The 19,147-nt window shown below is 39.4% G+C and overlaps 1 protein-coding gene across 1 annotated transcript in view; it reads left to right on the forward strand.

Annotated features, from left to right (window-relative positions):
- Positions 1-19,147, forward strand: part of adgra2 (adhesion G protein-coupled receptor A2) — a 42,124-nt gene that overhangs the window by 3,361 nt on the left and 19,616 nt on the right. The window contains exon 2 of the mRNA XM_075468644.1: positions 17,897-17,968. Within this exon, the coding sequence (XP_075324759.1) occupies positions 17,897-17,968 (72 nt within the window). The remainder of the gene's footprint in view (positions 1-17,896; positions 17,969-19,147) is intronic.

Genomic DNA, 19,147 nt, shown 5'->3' on the forward strand with positions numbered 1-19,147 from the left:
AGGAGACAGTTGAACCTGAGGAGGAGAAGAAGTGAGAAGAGCGGACCAAACGGAGAACAAAGAAAGAAAGCCAAGCAAGAACGAGAGCGGAGGAGAGAGGGGAGAAGCTTGGCAGGCGGTTCAGAGGGATGTGCCCCTTGAGACCGAAAACTCTCCAGCCCCTGAGTAACAGATCTTCAACACTGGCGTGAGAGGGGGGAGGAGGAGGAGGCAAGGCTCCTCATTGCAACAACATAACTTCCACAGCCCTGCTCCAAATTTCTAATAATACTATTAGTCTTCTGGAGATTGTGAAGCAGCAACATTTGTTCCTTGGGAAATGTAAAAAAAAATAGTTGGGGGTGGAGTACATATCTTTCACATTCATATTGCACAGATAAACCAGAGAAATAGCTCCCCATTCAGTGCTGGTAGCAGCTGTGCCTGTTGTAACATTTTAATGGATAGCAGACAAATGAAGAGAATGTACAGTGGCAGTTTATGTGTGAATGTGCTTGTGCTTTAGAGCTTGTGGTTTTTACCAAAGTCAAAGCCGTACTCCTCCCTTCACATATTCTGTTGTCATCGTCGTCAGTGACTGATTGTTTTGGCTTAGTGGGTGCCAGCCTTAATGAGTGGGCACAGATGCTCAGGGTGGGAGGTCAGCTTGCCCTGTCTTAGCCTGATGCCCCCTCACTCAAGACAGCTGCAGTTGATCCCTGGGTGAATGTCGGCATTGCTGGAACGTAGTCAAGGATTTAAGATAAAAATATTCTAACAGAGCAACAATGTTTTTATCAGTAAGGATCATGGTTGTAAATGAAGAGTTGTAACACACATTTCTACTTTATAGCTGCTGATGAGGTTGTTCATGAGCTATAAACTCATTTACTAATAGGATGATTTGCCTGATACTATATGTATGGCTGTACAGTAGGAAGCTACAGTTAGCAGGCAGTTAGCTTAGCATAACAATTGGAAATAGGGGAAACAAGTAACCTGGACTGGCTCTTTTCGAAATGAACCTTTTGCTTAGTTGGTTAATATTTACAAAAACTAAAGTGTAACTTTTTTTTTTCTGGATTTCTCTTTCTGCTCGTCTAAGCTAACCAACTACTACCTGTACATCAAACATTAGGGGAGAAAGCAAATCAGTGTCCTTTCCAAAACTATTTATTTGATTTATATAAGTTTCTTTTATAGCTGGTCAAGTCTTCCAGTTGTATTGAGTGCAAATTACTTGTTTATGACCAAAAATGACAGAAGTCCCCTCACTTACTTTTGCAAGCTTACACTTGCTTTTTAAATAGATCATGATGTGCTCATTTAAAAACGTGTTGTTTAATTTTTTGTTGGGTCTACTAAAATTGGCTTACATGGTCTAAAGTTAAAACAAAAAGGGGATATTTTTCTCATAAGGTTTGCTGTTATGCCTCTCTTCGCCCACTATCTGAAAACCTTTAGTTTAACGCCTGTTTCTTTGGCCTCTTTACTGAAAGCTCAGTCAGCTCTGATTGGTCAGCTGATCAAAAATGGTGGAGCGCAAAGTGGCTTCTCATTCTTTGTTTTTGGCAGGTATTATGCAAATGTGTTACGCTGTGATATTGTTAATACAAAAAGGAATACAAATATGGTAGTTCAGGCAGCTTAGCAGCAATATCTTCTGTGGGAGAGCATAACTTCTTTTAGTGTAGACTGTTTTACGCACACACTAAAAGGCAATATACCGAGGAACAAAAAAACCCAAAACACACAATATGTTCACTCTGAAATCTTTCATTTGCTGGAAAATGTCGATTTCATGTGAAAGGCCATAAAAAAGCTATAAAAACACGAGAAAATGAACCTTTGAGATTTGGTTTATCAGCTACACACTTTCTCAAATGGCTTTGATTATACCCCCACCTTAATGTGATCAAGGGAGAAAAGAATTTAAACCAGACGTTTCACCAGCAGATGCAGCTGATCTTGAAATTTTCTTAAAATTAAAAAAATAAATGCTCTGTTGAAATGATTATGGTCATGTTGACTGATGCTTCATTCTAGTGAAGTTAAAAACCTGGATGATGATAAGTTGTTATATTGAATGGTTGTTAAATAAAAGGAAACACTGATCAAGTATTCTATAAAATGCAGATTAATTACAGCAATATTTTCTACATTCATATTATTTGTTACTGCTTGTATTACTTTAGTAAGGCTTTCTTTTTACTGGGTTACATTTAGTTACCTTCAGAACAAAACACACTAGCTGTTTTCTCCGTTTGCAGATGTGAAGTAGGCCTAAACCAACCAGATGATTGTAGCTACACAATATCCTGTCTTTACACTCGTGGAATAACCCGGTCAAAAGAATAAATTGGTTGCAGTTTCAATCTCTGCACAGTTCAAATTTTTATTATCTCAACACATAGCCAAAACAAAAAAGAAAAAAAAAATCTCATTCCCAGCTTGCCACATAGCGACTCCTGAGGAATATGCAGGGTTAGGAAACACTGACATGAAATGTATGCGAAATGAAACATGAAAATTAATGGAAGTTACTTTTTATTCTGGTGACGGGGAGATAATCCTACAACAGCAGCAAGTACACCAACATTTAACCAATCTGCATCTGGAATGGAGCTTCTGATGGAGAGGACAGCCCTGTTTGTATGCCTTATCCCACATTTGTTTGAGTTTTCTAAATGCACTTTTGGTTCTGTTTAATTGACCATCATGCAGTCTGTTATCATTTACTGTATCTGTTGAGTCCTCCCAATCTGTGTTCTTTCAAAGCCTGCTCGCCTCCACTGTGGCCATGTATCATCAGTTGGTTATGGTATAAATCTTTGTGCCTGTAATCACCGTTTCATCTTCAGAGTCAAATCATCATTCTCTCACTTGTCCATTCTAGAGTCAGTATGTGCTGAGATGGGAAGATGTGGAAAAAAATGTCCCAAACAATCGTCTTATCAGCAGGGAGAATTCCAATAACAGGCAGAATGCTGGACCTCAGGCATTCCTGCAGTGATATGGTTTATTTATGTGTGGAAAGGTGTTGAGAGAAGGGGGAGCTGGCTCTCCTCTGCACATGTTTGGTGGGGCAGTGGTCAGCAATAAATCAAAAAAGCAAACAAAAGCCTGACACTGGATGCTTAGAGCTTCAGAGTGCAGCTGCAGCACCTGCCAGTGCCACACAAGCTCTGGATTTTATTGTGCCCTTGCAGGTCAAGGTAGCGTGACCATAATGGGACATCAGCACACACCTACTGCACTGCACTGTAGCTTCCTGCCTGTTAGGATCATGACTGCATATTTTCACTTATCACCTTGTTGTGTTTGTTGATTAAAAGGCTGTGATATTTTGAAACTTGGCAAAAACAGTGATGTGTTGTCAGAGTAATCTCAAACCCCCCAGTGGCTTTTATGTTATTTTAGTTTTTCCTTTCTCGCTGCTGTCTTCTTATCTTACTCCAAAAATGCCTGACTTTGTCTTTTCTTTGCCAGCGCTAACTTCCCTCTCCCTGTGTCTGACCACAGCGGCCCCCAAAGTTCCTGCTCTGGGCCGACAACACATGGATACAGATGGAGATAATGGGTGTCTATAGTGGGAATGCCTGTGGCTTGAGTGTTTGTGTGTTTCTGTTTCTGATATGCTTATTCTTGAGAACTAATCCTTAGGAGTATTGCATTTACTAAATTTCAAGACCCCACAAATAAGATATCCTAAGTTGAACCACTTTACTCCCAGTTCTTACCTACATAACACATGAAAATTGCAACTAAACTTAGAGAGATAATAATAATAATAACTTTATTTTTTATAGCACTTTTAAAAACTGTGTTTACAAAGTGCTTTGACAGACAACAAAACAACAGAGGGCCAAACAGGACCAAAAAGAAAATCACATAAAAACAAGTCTATAAAAATGGGTTCTAAGAAGTGATTAAAAAGATGTCACTGAATCTGCAAACTTTATCTTGTCGGGCAGGTCATTCCAAAGTCGAGGAGCCCTGATGGAGAAGGCGCGATCACCTTTATTTTTTAGCCTCGACCTTGGAACAGCCAGGAGTCCCCGGCACGAGGATCTAAGGCCACGTACAGGCTCATAGGTGGTTAGCATGTCAGCTATGTAGCTAGGGTCCAGACCCAGCCGGGCTTTAAAGGTGATCAGTAAAATCTTAAAATCAATTCTAAAACACACAGGGAGCCAGTGGAGTGAAGCCAGGATTGGGGTGATGTGATGTCATCTGTAAAATTAAATTCTTCAAAATAGTTCCTTCGTTAATAATTGGTCAGACAGAACTTTATTGTATTAACCCATAAGAACCCAGACCCATTTCTACTTAAATTAAAATTAAAGGGGTTATAACACAGACTAAATAGACCACATAGAACCCATTTCAGAATTTTTTTCCAGAATACCACCCCCCACTGTCAGAGATCTGTAATGTGACATATATGTCACATTGGGAGTTAAGAACCTGGATAATTTCTCCATCAAGGAAAATTATGGGGGACGTAAGATGTGTGACACCTGTGTCACGGTGGGTAACACAGGTGCGGCTTATCTGCAGATTTTCACATCTTCATTGTAAACAAATTAATAACATAGCTAATTACACTGGTGGGGCTGTTCAGCTGTTTCAGACTGATACCTCCGGTTCAGGCTGGTCCTCATCCTCAACACGCACCTTTCTCTTTCAATCGCGGAAAATAATTTTCAATACTCATCTGGATTGAAGCAGCAAACATTCAGTGTAAGAGTTTAAAAAAACTACTTTATTTGATTCACAGCTGATAGTGTTTTGACCTCGACAACCCAACTACATTTTTTTTTTTTTTACGGCAAACTTGCGACTAGTTAACTTTATAAAGAAGGCGTAATCGCTTGTTTGCTATGGGTCTGGACGGGACAACATTGTATTAAAAATATAAAATATTTTTATAGGACTTTTTAATGTGTGATTTTATAAAGGTGCACGTGATACCAACCTTTCGTGAATTTCGCCAGCAGTCTTCTTTCGGTTGGGCCAGAGCTATAGAGCTAATCTAAGCTAGCAAGCTTCCACGCTTCCAGGGAAGCACGGAGGGGAGGGGCTGTGTGTGTGAGTAGGCTATGCGAGAGAGACGCGAGGGACAGAGACGGAGGTAGAGCAGGGAAAGGAAATGCAGCTTAACGAATACGAGTATTTTTTAAATAGCGTTAAAAAAAATAATAATAATAACGAAACGCAATATGTGGCGGCCGATGTTTAATCTGTGGCGCACCGCCACGAATTAGTCTATGTGTGGGAAACACTGGCATGATCTACAGTGTCAAAGGCTGCACTTGGGTCTAAAAGAATTAAAATTGCACTCTCTCTTCTGTCGGCTGCTTAAAGAAGGTCATTGGTTACCTTGAGGAGGCCTCTTTCTGTGCTATGTAAAGCTCTAAAATCTGATTGAAATTTCTCAAATAGGTTGTTATGAGACATAAAAGCTACAGTCTGGGCTGAAACTACTTTCTCTAAAACTTTTGCTTGAAACGTAAGTTTAGAAATCGGCCTAAAATGATTAAGAATAGAAGGGTCAAGGTTTGGTTTCTTTAAGAGAGGTTGAACCACAGCATGTTTAAAAGAAGAGGGAATAGATATCTTTAGATATCTTAATATCTTAATATCATTTCTCTGTAAAGCTGCTCTCATAAAAACCAGTCAGGAACTATGGCTATGAAGTCACCTGTTTAAACTGCATGTTAACCCGAGATTACTTCAAGACATTTCAAGGTTGCTCTGCTTCAATAAAACCCGTATTTTATAACCACATCGTCCTCTGACAAAATACTATCCACAGCTAGACAGCAGCTGTGTTGTGATTTCCGCTTGTTCAATGATAACTTAGAGAGAAAGTTGGAAAGGACAGTCTCCTTCTTTTTCCTCTCACATGGTGCACAGATCCTTAACAAACCTTAAGGATAACGCTGCATATGCTGTAGCGGCTCACTTGTTGAGCAGCACATGCTTTGTCACTGCTGTCCCATCCTGCTAACCTGGTGTGCCAAGAACCATCTGGGAAGACTTAATTTGAAACTGTGTTGAAATTGGGAGGGACAATTCAAAAATACATGGGATGAACCATGATTGGATGAACCATACATCTGTCTTTGTCAGGCAATCGGCTGACATTGGTCAATCAGATTAATGGAGTGGAACTTGATGTTGAGATCAAACTCTTACCAAAGCCTGTCGGGACAAGTGCTCAAACATCTTTTCCTTCAACAAAAACAATTAGCGTTGTTTTGCTTTTTTTCAGTAAAGAAGTACTCTAAGGTTCTGACAAATAGTATCTGATGCTGTGCCAGTATCTATGCTAACCTATTAATAACCAATATGGTGAACTACTGTGGATTGATCTCAAACACATAAGCTGTTATCACACGCAAGAAATAGATATTTTAAGAAGAAATTGCAGACAATTTGGTCTGGACTTTTTCCAAAGTTGCTGGTCACACATGTATTTCACAGTGGGAGACTTTCTGCTGGAGATGCACTCTCACGGCTGGAAATGCGAGGGAGGAGGTGTTGGGGGAACCTCTGTCTAGAGCGCACAGGAGGCAGGACGTGATGCAGAAGTTAGGCTGAGGAAATCACTGTGTTTTCTTTATATGTTGAGAATAGCTTATTGTTGAGTAAATATGATTACCTCAAAGGGGAACCGATAGGGCTCTCTAGGCCCTCAGAGAGGGCCTAATGCATTCTGAAAATTATTTTTAGCTAAATCTCTAGCTCTAATATTAACATGCACATTCTCGATTTAAGCTGAACCAAATGTTTCCGAAGAAATAAATCCCATGATTTGATCCATGGACTATTCGTCCAGTTTGACGGGTTGCTTGAAAGAAGTCAGTTAGTCAACCTATGACATTTTTTTCCTGCTTTGAATTGATAGGAAGACAATGGAATGTGTTGAGCTTTGTGATTGGTGTGTCCTCTGTAAAATGAGAGAAGGCAACACGACATGAGTTCAGTAAGACATCTTTTAAAGGACAGTGAAATTGACCAAAGTGCTGTGATTACCCCACCTTTTGCCCAATGGCAGATGGGATAGGTACAACCCTCCAGTGACCCTGAAGTAGATTAAGTGGATATAGAAAATTAAAGGACAGATGGACAACAAATCACAAGCTACCTGTATTCTATTCATTGTACTTTTTAACTGGAGAATGTCTCAGAAGCGCAGATGACTTGCCAGTTAGCCTATTGCTAACAATAGCAGCAGTGACATTGAGGAGAACATCTTTACTTATGTGTTAATTAAATCATTTAAAACATGAGCTATATCTTCTTTCTAGGGCTAGGTGGAAAATCTCTGCAAAACACCTGGAGGGAATTTTGCTAACATTTTACAATCGTGCACGCCTCCAATCTGGAACATCTCTAAAACATTGCAGAACTGCAGTGCATATGTGAAAATGACTGTAGCTTTGAACCTGGAAAAATAGATTCTCTCTTTATCAGGAGTAAATTCACCAGAATTCAGCTGCCTTGAAAGGTATCTCAGCTTTTATTAGTAACTAAATCATTATACAGTTTGTATGCTGTTGCAAGGGACAGTAGCATTTAAAAAAATCTGTCACTATAAATCTTTTATGTGTAAACATGTTTTGGTGTACAGCGAAGGGACATAACAAATTGTGAAATAAAGCAATAAGTATTTCTTAAAGTCTTTTGTTGGTGCAGTAAACCACTTTTTACAGATACAGTGTGTGTATTCCTTCATCTATAATCAAACCATTCTCTGGAAAGCATGTTGGTCTACCATATTTTTTGTAATACATGACTCATGGTTACTTAATAAATTGTGGTTAATTCCAGTGATGAAATTGGTCAACTTGCAGTGACTACTTGAGTACTGGGTCAGTGAACACTCACTGTGAAAAACCACAGGGAAAAAAAACAATTACAAAACTATAATAAAAAAATAAATAACTTGAAAACTCTAGAGAAATGTTTAGCTTTTAACTCTAAATTTTTCTTTAGAGTTTTTCTCATGTACCTCTAAAGAAACTAGAGTATATGGGGCAGAGCCATTTTAACCAACCCTCTTTAAAAGCTGCCTAATTTCCCAGCTGCCTTTGCTCAGGAACAGAAAACAGAGGCTGGTTATGAGACAGAACAATGAGACAATGTTAGCCAGGCATACACCACATTCCTCTCACTGTCACAAACAGCTAAATTCACTAAATTGCCTCATTAAAATTGTAAAAACACTTTAGACAGTGATTAAACTGACCATTGTGTTCCTGCTCTGCAGCTATAAACTTTCCAATTTGGTCTGTTTTGACGAATCTTTGACCCTAGATTTTGCAATAATTTATGGCAGCTTTACAGTAAGGCAGTCGTATTTCAGCTGGTTGTTAGTATTTGTGGCAACTCCTTGTTTATGCTTTTAAAAGGTCACTCGCTGTTCAGTTGTCATAAATTGTTCAGGAAAACACACTTCATGGACAGTTGCTTTAAGCAAAACTTGAAGAATTGTCTAATAAGACTGACTCGAAGTGGGATAGGTGTATGTGCGTGATACTCTGTGTGCCTGTGCACACATATGTGGGAAGGGCGTGCATTGCCACAGCTCTCAAAATAGGTTTCAGTCCTCCCCTCTCTAATTAGAGACATTTCAAAAACCCAGATTTTAATTTTAGACTAGTAGCTTTTGGACCACATATGCGCGCACGCTCACGCATACACACATAGCGTTAAACATACACACTTTCCATATAAATAAATCTGATAGGTCACACACTTGTGCATTTGAATCTACACACACACACCCACAAACCACAAAGCCTAACTCCCTGACCCAGCCTGCTAAACCAAGCACAATGCAGCGTACTCTGTAATAAGTGGTTGCACATATTAGATGCAGGAGCACACTCCCCGTACTGAGCCTCAGGGCACAAAACTATGATGGTAAAACCAACATGTGCAAGATTCTTTACATACAATAAGTCATCTTAGTAAAAATGTTGTCACTAAGACATATGACAAGAATCTGATCTTTCCTTCATGTGGCTTCGTTTTCACTCCTTTCCCTGTTTGACGACTGAATTACTCAATCAAGCGCTGCAGAATGATTTCATAAAAAATGTTTTGCATGCAATTACATGGATGCCGCTTTCCATGACCGACAGTAAATGGGGCTTCTAGCTTGGCAGTGTTCCATGTTGGCTGCTATAAGACCTCTGGTGGGTCAGGCACAATGGGCACATTCACATCTTGACATGCATTTGCTGCTAAAGTGCCTGTTGTGCTCAAGGGCATTTAATCTCTCTGTTGCACTCAGTGCCGTGACTCTGAGGACAGGCTCAGAGTGCAAGGGGATACTGGAACTAGCTTAGGTAGCTCTGAGTCTTTCTTTTTTTTTTACAACGAAAGGGTTAAGCTATTTGGATGAACCCATGTACTGAATACCCAGAGCAGTCTGGAGGCCTCTTATAAAGTACTTATTGTAACAAAGATGACACAGTCATCTCCCAGTCTGTGAGATCTCTCCGCTCATACTCTCTTTGATGCCTCTTCCATTCACCAATCTCTTCTACTCTCTACAAAAGTGTCCATTAGCAGGAACAAGACCAGATTTGGACTGGTGCAGCTTTTTGAAGCATGATGCAAACACAAACAGTCATGAATGTGAAAAGCTACCTTTAACATAAATTAACTGGATATCTTATTCCATGAAAATAGTCCCAATGATGGGAATTTTTGCAAAATTATGATAATGTCATGCACAGCCAGAACAGTAGCAGATTCATAATATTCCACCCAAACCATCTGCAATATATTCATTTTACTGAAGTTGGCTAACACACTTTGACTAACATAAAATCTTTACAGTCTTTCTTTTTTTTTTTTTCCACAGCCTGCGTACACGTATTTCCTGAAATTTCAATTTACTTTCCCAAAACTATGAACACACAAAAGCCACATTCAGTCCATCCAAACCTCAGACATCAGAGACAAAATTAAACATTTTATTCAAAACATGTTATCTTCCATGTGCATGAAACTACAGATTACGTATTTCCTTTTAATTACACACAGAAGCTGCCAAAGACAAAAATACCGCTAAATAAAAATTGCTATATTAAATTTGTTCACACACAGTTTCAGACCAAAAGACAATTTTGTCAAATTTACCAAAGTCATACCATATGTGTTCTTAAAATTGTGATGTGTTTATTGTGAGAATTGATGGTTCACATTTATTGGGTACTTATGGGAAAATTGATAGGAATAGAGCAATACAGTTCAAGATTTCATTTTCATCCTTGCCAGTCCTTGGTATTTACATGGATCCTCAACTTTTGTCAAGGCAGTTAGTGGAGGTAGAAGCAGATGATGCACTCATAATTTTTTATGCAGAAAAATCACAATGAGCACAATTCATTATAGCATTTGTTATTAATCTTCATCTTGCATTTTCGCTAAAACAATATTAGTGACACTAGCCAAACACATGCGAGTAACGATATGATAATAATCTAGCTCTGGACAGCTCTGTGATTGAGTTCTTATTCCTTCATGTACATAAATTTGCCCTCACCCTTTATGCATTAGGTTTCAAAACACAAAACCTCTCTCACAGATACAAGTGGATCTTTCACAATACCTTTTTCGGTTTGTATAATATATCGTCTGAATGAAATATTCAGAGTGTTAATTCTGGAGACCATTTCATGTCAGTAATGGGATGATACTGTGATAATGCAAATGCACAGATTGAAAAAGCAATACACTTTTTACTGAAGAATATTTGGAGACTGATATATAAAAAGGATAGGAAACCCTCTATAAATAAAACATAAATAAAACAAAAGTGAAACAATATAAAGGATGGACTCTTGCAGAAGGATAAGTATTACATGCAGTATTTGGCATCGTGGTGTAGGAAGCCATCCATTTGTTTGCTTACTTTCTTATTTGATTTAAACCCCACATTTTTCGTTTCAGAAAGTTTTGAGTGTGCTTTAGTGAAAAACATCATCTTACATCTTATTTTAACTTTGTGTGTCTCAATGTCACAGTTACTATGTGCTGAGGAGCCACCTGAGCACAGGAGATAATCTCAGCAGCGGAGCCAGAAACAAAAGATCTAAAACTGTTTTTCTTTTTTTTTAGTACTGAAACCCATGCTGTTTATTCTGGTAAAAACATATGAATGATATGATTTTGCAAACAAACATGTATGTGATAATTACAGGTAGTATCAAGGTATATCACACAATGAGATGATATATGCGCATGTCTTAGTATACTTTCGGTCTTGTATGTGTAAGATAAAACATGATTATAGTGACAAGCTGAGATAAAAGACACATCAAATAAGGAAACCACACATGTCAGTGATAAATTGCGTGATGACTAGTTTAATTTAGCTGCTTGATTGTTAAGGTTCCTGCCAATATGCATTTTGCCCGAGCTCCAATTCCAACTGTATATTTGTCCCTACTGGAGCCCCAGCTGTGCAGCTGCTTATGTGTCTCTATGTAAAAATACATTTTAGAGGGTTCGCAATTGAACTGTTATGACACAGGTTTGATGTTCCTCTTAGTTCACTTGAGCCTCTTTTATTCAGAGCAGCTCTTTGTTTGTGAGCTTAAACTGTGATGTAGATCTGTTGTGACACCCAATCCACTGGACCTGGCATCTGAATAGATTAAACTGTAATGGAGAAACAGGTCACAGCCAGATGAAGTAATAGTTTTTATCCATCTTCTGGTTTAACCACAGTATCTTGCTGATTTATTATATTTGTTCATATTACTTTGAGTGAAATGTATGTGATATGTACATGAAAAGTAACACTTGCATGTCCAGTTAGTTCGTCCTTGTGAGCTGCTCAAATGGAAAGCAAAAGGGGAAAATGCAGTAAAAACAAAGACGGTTCTCAATTTAATGACACACAAATGGAAGTGCTCACAGAAAATTGTGCTCTGAGGGTAGAATTGGTTTATTAAATTGCTCTCAGCAGAGTTAAGTTCCCTCAGGGCTCAATTTTGTATTGATTTTTATTTACATGATTGAAGCACTGCTGTAACACAGGCCAGCATATGTATTATCAAATCAGCATGCTAATTAAACCACGCTTAATTCAATAATGACTCTCTTAGACCCTCATTTAAAATCACTCTCATTATCTGGCTCCCATTGGTCTCTGAATTAAACTGGATTTCTGCCACGGTACCAATCTCTTTCAAGGGTTCTTGGCTTTCTTTTTGCGTGTGGTCCTCAAGGGTAAGAGACCAATCCAGAGTCAAACGGTGTTTACCAAGCGGCCCAATGGGTTGTTTTCAGTCTTTATTACACTGAATCCGTGCTCTTTGTGTGTTTGGGTCTCACGGGATTAGATCAGTGCTCGGGTGGGCCAGGAGGTGGAGCATCTAATTATCACACGTTTTTTTTGTGTCACAGATAGCGCTGGAGAAGCTTTAGCAGTTCTGCTAGTGATGCTGGGAGTTCAAAAGTAAAGAAAACTACTACTATTCAAAGACAGTATAAAATAATACATAAGTAAAGAGAGTTGAGACTTACCCTGTAGATGAATCCTTATTAAATATAAATCTTCCCATATGACCCTTTTTCTGCTTGTGGTTTGCTGTAACGTCCTCCAGCTACGCATAGCTCACTGTTTGAGTCCAGCTGAATATTAAGAGGGCAACATGGGCCAATTGCAAATGGTGGTTTTTACTCTAGTGCATCTTATTAATGTCCCACACTGCATGCCAAACCAGGCTGGAGCATTTCCTGTATATCCTTCCAAAACTGAAGTATTAAGTGTGTCTGGCACAGAGACAGGATAAAGAGTGAAAGCATATTGACACCAAACTCTCCGTGGTTAAGACCAGCAAACAGGACATCCTGTTTTGTTTGAGTTTACGGGTTTGTAGATATGGATACAGAGCTAGAAGGATGTCAGGTTGCTATCTGCTCCCTGTGTTTGTGCTACACAGCCCAACTGGCCCTCAATGAACTGATTGGTTGAGTGACCCAAAACCAAAAGCAGCTGTTGGACAGACAGCTTCAGTTTACATCACGCTCAGGTGTATTCACACGCACATGTGCACCCACATCAGGCCTTATTGCACAGTCCTGCTTCAGCATATTAGAGCTATAGTGCTTTCAGTTAAAATACATAAGGAATAGAGGAAGTAAATCAGTGAGCAAATGCAATCTGCGACAGCTGTCGTGCCCCTGTGCGGCCCTCAAAGGCTTTGTGGGTTTGGGAAGTAAATTGAGCGCACTGACAAAGAGAGTGGCATGGTGCAGAGAGGAGCTGCTGCGGTTTACTTGACAGGAGTCTTTGTTAGGTTTCTTTTGCTTTTACACTCTCCATCGCTGAATAGACATACTTTTGATCCAATAAGTTTCACAAAATGTGCAACTGATACTAAAAGTTATTTCAAAATATTGAATGCATCCAGCAGACGTTTTGTTTAAGGAGATAGAGTAGGGAATGGAGGGGATATCAGTTTTAAAAAAACTTATTTATTACTAAGGGTTTGTCAACAGTTTATTTCAATTCCATGAATGTCATGTCAAAATCAGCTTTCAGTAGTTTCTTTAAACTGTTGTGTTTTTAGGACAGAATTATCATGCAACTTACAGACTATAAAAAAAAATTCACACAGTTAAAATAAATGTAAAGACAGGACTGATAATTGTATTTTGCTCATAATGTACAACTTGAACAAATACTTCTGCTGGCCACTGACAAGCTGCTGGCAGAACTATTGTTGGATATTCAAGCACTCTTCTTGGCAGAATTGATTAATTTAATTTGTTGGTGACATGTGGTTGCATGTGACTCAATTTTTAAGCTGTCCATATCATCAATGGGTTCAAGTTCTAGACGTTCAGGGGGCCCTTTCAAAAGCTTCTTACTGGTCTACTTTAACGTATGTTTGGGGTCATTGTTCTGTTGGAGCAGCAAATTGCGTCCAACTTTCATGTGTCCAGCTGATAGTGCTTCATGTCAGAAAGGTGTTCTCTAGGGTTGAATGTCTCCAATCATACTTCTAGTCATCGTCATTCAACTGGTTCATCTCATTGCAGTTAAGGTGGAGTAGATATAACTCAACTATGGTGCTCCAGCTGCTTCTAGTTCATGGCAGAACTTTGTCTTGATGATTTCAGTGTTGGTCCAGACTGTCAGAAACAACCAAAAGGTGATCTTGGGCTCAACAGTTGTTCAGAAATGACTCCAAGTGTTTCATGAATTGTGTGAATCTTCAATCATATATCTTATATATGCACTAAGCTCCTTGGACATTCCATTATACTGTGTGTTTGTCAACTCATTGCTTGTCAAACAAACTCTTCACAGAAAGAGTCGGTCCTCGTCACTAGGAAAATGTAAAGAGGCCTTGAGAAATCAGAAGACATATTAAAACTTTTTTTTCATTTGGTAGCGTCTTTATGTGTTGATTTCAGGAAACCTCTTCCCTTGATCTAAAAGTTTACATGACATTGTGGTATTTGTGTGTTTTTATCCACTATGTTTAACCCCTATACTCCATGTGAGCACTGCAGAAAAGAACCTGGTGTCTGTGTTTCTGTTTGACTCGTCTCTCTTCGTTTGACCTCCTGCTCTTTGATCTCCAAGTAAATGAATTACATAAAATGGCTGAACAAGATCTTGGAGCCTGGCATGTGGTCCTGTTCTTTTTTTTACATGATTAGATGGATTTGATTAGCTCATCTGATTTATTAGGGGCCTTTGTGATATGAAAGGGTTAAGTGAATGAGATATCGTCAATGCAGTTCTGAGATACCATCTATAGTCTGGACTGAATTAGCACAGTGTGCTGTTGTGCCATGCATCATACATCCGATAGCTCTGGAAAGCAGATTAAGTCAATCTGCCGTCTGATCTGTCACTTCTGGTGCGCAGAAACAAGCAACTCGCCTCTATAGCCACGCTACATAAGCTTCAGCAGCAAAACAGCGCTGAGCAGACATTAAGCTGTCTAGTAGCGTGGACCCCCGAGACTGAAAAGCTAGTCATCTTCTTAGCTTGTGAAGCTCTGTCAACCTTTGTATATTGAAGTGATGAAGACATGTACTGTCATATGCCTGAGCTGTCACCTGCCTCTGGACACTGTTCGGTCTGTCTGATGGCTGTCCAGGAAGTGCTCTCTCCACAACCCCTGACCTCTGAGTCCGCTTTCTGAATAAACAGCTAATTGGCTGGGTTTCCTGTTTAGCCTGATGGGAGCGCTGACTATTTCTGTCTGTTTACAGAGGTCTGCCTGTCTCTCTTTCTCAGAGTTGTGCTCCCTGTATTGTTTATGAAAGAACAATGTGCTTCACTACAAATATGCTCCAAACATCAGGCTTTGGAGATTATGCTGTAGTGTCCAGCCTATACAGTTCCCCAGCATTCCTGGAAATCTGTGCCTTTTGTTGTCTGTGGGAGGAATTCAGTTAGCTCATTTTGTGGTCTTTGTTTATTTGTGCTAGTCAGCTTTCAAGTCTTGGGATTTAGATTAGCAAGCTAATTAAAACATTGTGTGTTTAAATATATTAACTTATGTGATAAATTGACACGAGGACGTACACGGAAATACACACACCTGTTCAAGTTTATAGCGAAAATATTTGTAACTCTTACCATAGTTACTTGAAAATAAATATTTTTCCCCATAGACATGCACACATATGGGCATTCAAGCACTCCAAAAGCAAACATGTGTATGATGTCCTGACTAATCGTTTTCTGCATAATACGCTTAGTCAGAAAGGAACTATCTGTATCTAAACTGTCTGTGTTGAATTAAAGGGCTTGCTTCTTTGCCAGATGTGACTTTCTCCTCTCCTATCTGTATTGAATTATTCAGGCAGTTCCGGATCTTCTGCAGCTTTCATCTTGGGCCTGCATCCATTTATTGGAGAGATTCTGTGCCCGATGTCGAGCAAGAGACCTTAAGGCTTAGGAGTCATGGGTTCAAATTCAGGCTATGCCACGAGAGGACTGCTCTTGTCTAACATGCACTCTAGAATGTCATGACTTACTGTGATTTATTGCAACACCACAGTGCGGATTTGTGAACATGACATGTTTTTATTTCTTTCAAGGTGGAAAAAAAAAGCTCTGATTTAGATTGGCCTCAGAATCTTAGTCTTCCACTGAAACGGAAAAATAATGTAGATTTGGAGATAGCAATAGTTTAGACAAAGTGGTCTCACAACACAAGTAAAAAATAAGTGAACTTTGGTTTTATGTATGTAATCGTACAGTCAGAAGGGTCCATGTTTCATTATTACATTTGTCACTATCAGTGGAGTACTTCCAGTCTATATATTATAATTTATTGTAAAAATACTTTTCTCTGTTTTTTAATGTTGGCTAATAACGTACAGTAAGGAGATATTGACTGAGGTGTCAAGGGTAACTGGAAAATAACTTGATTTATTTTCCATCTTGGCTTTTCTGTCTTCAGATTGTCCTCATTTTGTGACTGTCAGTAAAGCACTGAAAAGAAGTGGTAAATCGGGCCAGTTTATGCCCGTATACCAAGATTGGACGATTAAATGTGGTCATTAACTGAGCTGGAAGGCGCAGGGCTGAAGGCAGTGTTTTTATTGATGTGGCAGGAAACAGGGGGGCTGACTGCTGCTGCTGAATCTGTAAATCTCACAGACTGTTCACAGTCAGCTCCCTCTTTTAAAGGCACACACAGCTTCACTCTCTCGATTAAGAACGTACTTAATGTCGCAAACAGCCCATTACGCGCCATGTGGTAGGAGCAGAGATGACGTGAAACTGAAGGGTGTGTTAATGATGGCGGCCTGTCGCCAGGGCAGGGCTCTGGCAGATCTGTGGATCCAGACGCTGTTGTGGTATACATCCTGAGGTCTGCCTCGCAGATTAGCACAGATTTTATTCTTGGCTGATTATTAGAAAATCGGCACTGACCTTTCCTATAGTATAGTCGAACTGCAAACTTTCTTTTATCTTCCTTCAATAATTTACAGGCAAAACTTCACAACAACTTTTATGAGACTATTAGTGCTTTTTTTCTCCTTGTTCTGCCTAAAATTGGCTTTTCTTACTAGTTTGATTCCTCCAATAAGACGGCAATTAGTAAATGATAAAGATGACATTTTTAAGACAAGGATGGATTATTGGATTATTGCACCATCCAAATTACTGCAAATACATTTGACATTCTCTGCACAGAAAATATCCCCATGGGCCAAGTGAGGTTGGGCAGCTGTGATTAGGCACAGTGAGCAAGCTTCTGGCTGTAGCTTCATATTTAGCATTCAAACATGAAACTTGCATTGGTCTTCTCATGCAACACTTGACAGGGAAGATGAAGAAAAAATATGCACCTGAAAATGAACCAATCCTGTAACAAGAGAGTCTACTCAGAAGACCATCCTAATCTCTTTTTGGCAATGGAAGGTCCGTCAGAGCAGTGATTTTCTATTTTGCTGTCAGATAAAGCAATCTCAGCTTTACTTCCAGTGTCCCATAGTACTCTGCTCTCTGTCCTGATAACAGCCCTATAAGCCAAATGATTTGCCGAAAGGGACAAAGCTAATTAACAAGGCCTGTGACACATTTGTTTGATCTAGGAAGACATTCTTTTGATGTAAAAATGCTGAATGATTATCAAGATCACAGCCTCCCTCCTAATCTTGATTTCCTATTCCGACTTAACATTTATTGAAAACATCTTTGGCTAATGTCTCTGGTCAGGCTAATCTCTCATGTGACTAAGTAGACATTTCACACTGGCTTTCATCCTTCTCTCCTGTCCTTTGCTTTGTGTTTCATTGAGCACACAATTTTCCATGAGAGGTAAAACTGTCGTCACTTTGCATGTCAGCGCTTTGAATTAGCCTCAGTGAAATATTTGCAACCATACTTTATTTTTCTTTTTTGCAGGATACTGAGCCACAACAAAATCCGAGTTCTGAGAAATGGATCCTTCATTGGACTTAACTCTTTGGAGAAGCTGTGAGTATCCTTTTTCTTACTATCCTCCATTAAGTTTGCACTCCTGCAAGTACTCCATTGCAATGTTTATTGTTCAGACTTGATTGATGTGTTGTCCATGCATGAGCTGCTTTCTGGCTGGCCTTTGGCCTGGGCCTAGCAGGCACAAAGTGTATCAGTAAGATTTGAGCAGAGCTGAGCAGCTCTGTGTGCATCAGGCCAGCAGGGAGGATGATACATGTTGAAAAATTCTCATAATTATACTTCAGTTCTTCATTATCAGGTAAAGCACACTCCGTAGGACAAGATAAGAGAGATTTCTGGCAGGAGGTTCATGTTGGCAGCTTTGCCTGTAGCTTTCAGACAGTCTGGCCCATGGTATCGTAATCTCTCTGAATGGGGTGTGAGACAAGTGATGGACAAGACAACTTCTTGGGAAACTATGACATTATGCACAGGGCTACTAGTGACATATGGAAATCGTGGTGGGAAATGCCTTAATAACAAAATAGGTTAAATTAGGACCTGACTGTAGGATCCTCAAAAACTATTATATTGTTTGCATTGAAGTTTTGCTGAGACATTAATTGTTACTAGATGCAAATCTTTATGGTCTGTGATTACTTCACTTGAATGAATATACTGCTAGCTCCATACATTCTTTGGTTTTAAGTTTGTGTCTTGTATGTGTTTCTCACCAAACCCCATTTTTTTCAAAGGTGTGCTATTTCACAGAGCATCCTAGTAAAGCTTTATAGGAATAACACACATGGTGCAGCTCCAGAGAGGATACTGTAGTTTGGCAGACACTCTTATTTTCTTGAGGAGGGCTGTGGGTATGCTGAAGGGGATATTACTTCCACATGCCACTCGGAGCTGCCACCCATGAAGCGAACAAGCTCCTCCAAAATGTTGAAAGAAAGAAAAATATGCTAATTTGCTGCAGTTGTTAGCTTGTTAGTACCTACCTACTGGAGCTGGCACCAGATGTGCCAGTCAAGAACAAAAGACAAATTTGCTGAGATTGCTGTGTTTTTTAGTGTCTGGCATGAGAACACCAGGTGTGAGTAGTTTCAAGGCCAAGTTGTCAATTCTCACCTCAACAGCCTTGCACCAAGGACGCAGATAAATGTGTTGGCAGGAATCCACCACACAGGGTCTTGGTGCTTATGCAGCTTGAATGATAGTTAATATAAAAGT

The sequence above is a fragment of the Odontesthes bonariensis genome, chromosome 6, assembly GCF_027942865.1.
Source record: "Odontesthes bonariensis isolate fOdoBon6 chromosome 6, fOdoBon6.hap1, whole genome shotgun sequence".
Taxonomy (NCBI): Eukaryota; Metazoa; Chordata; class Actinopteri; order Atheriniformes; family Atherinopsidae; genus Odontesthes; species Odontesthes bonariensis.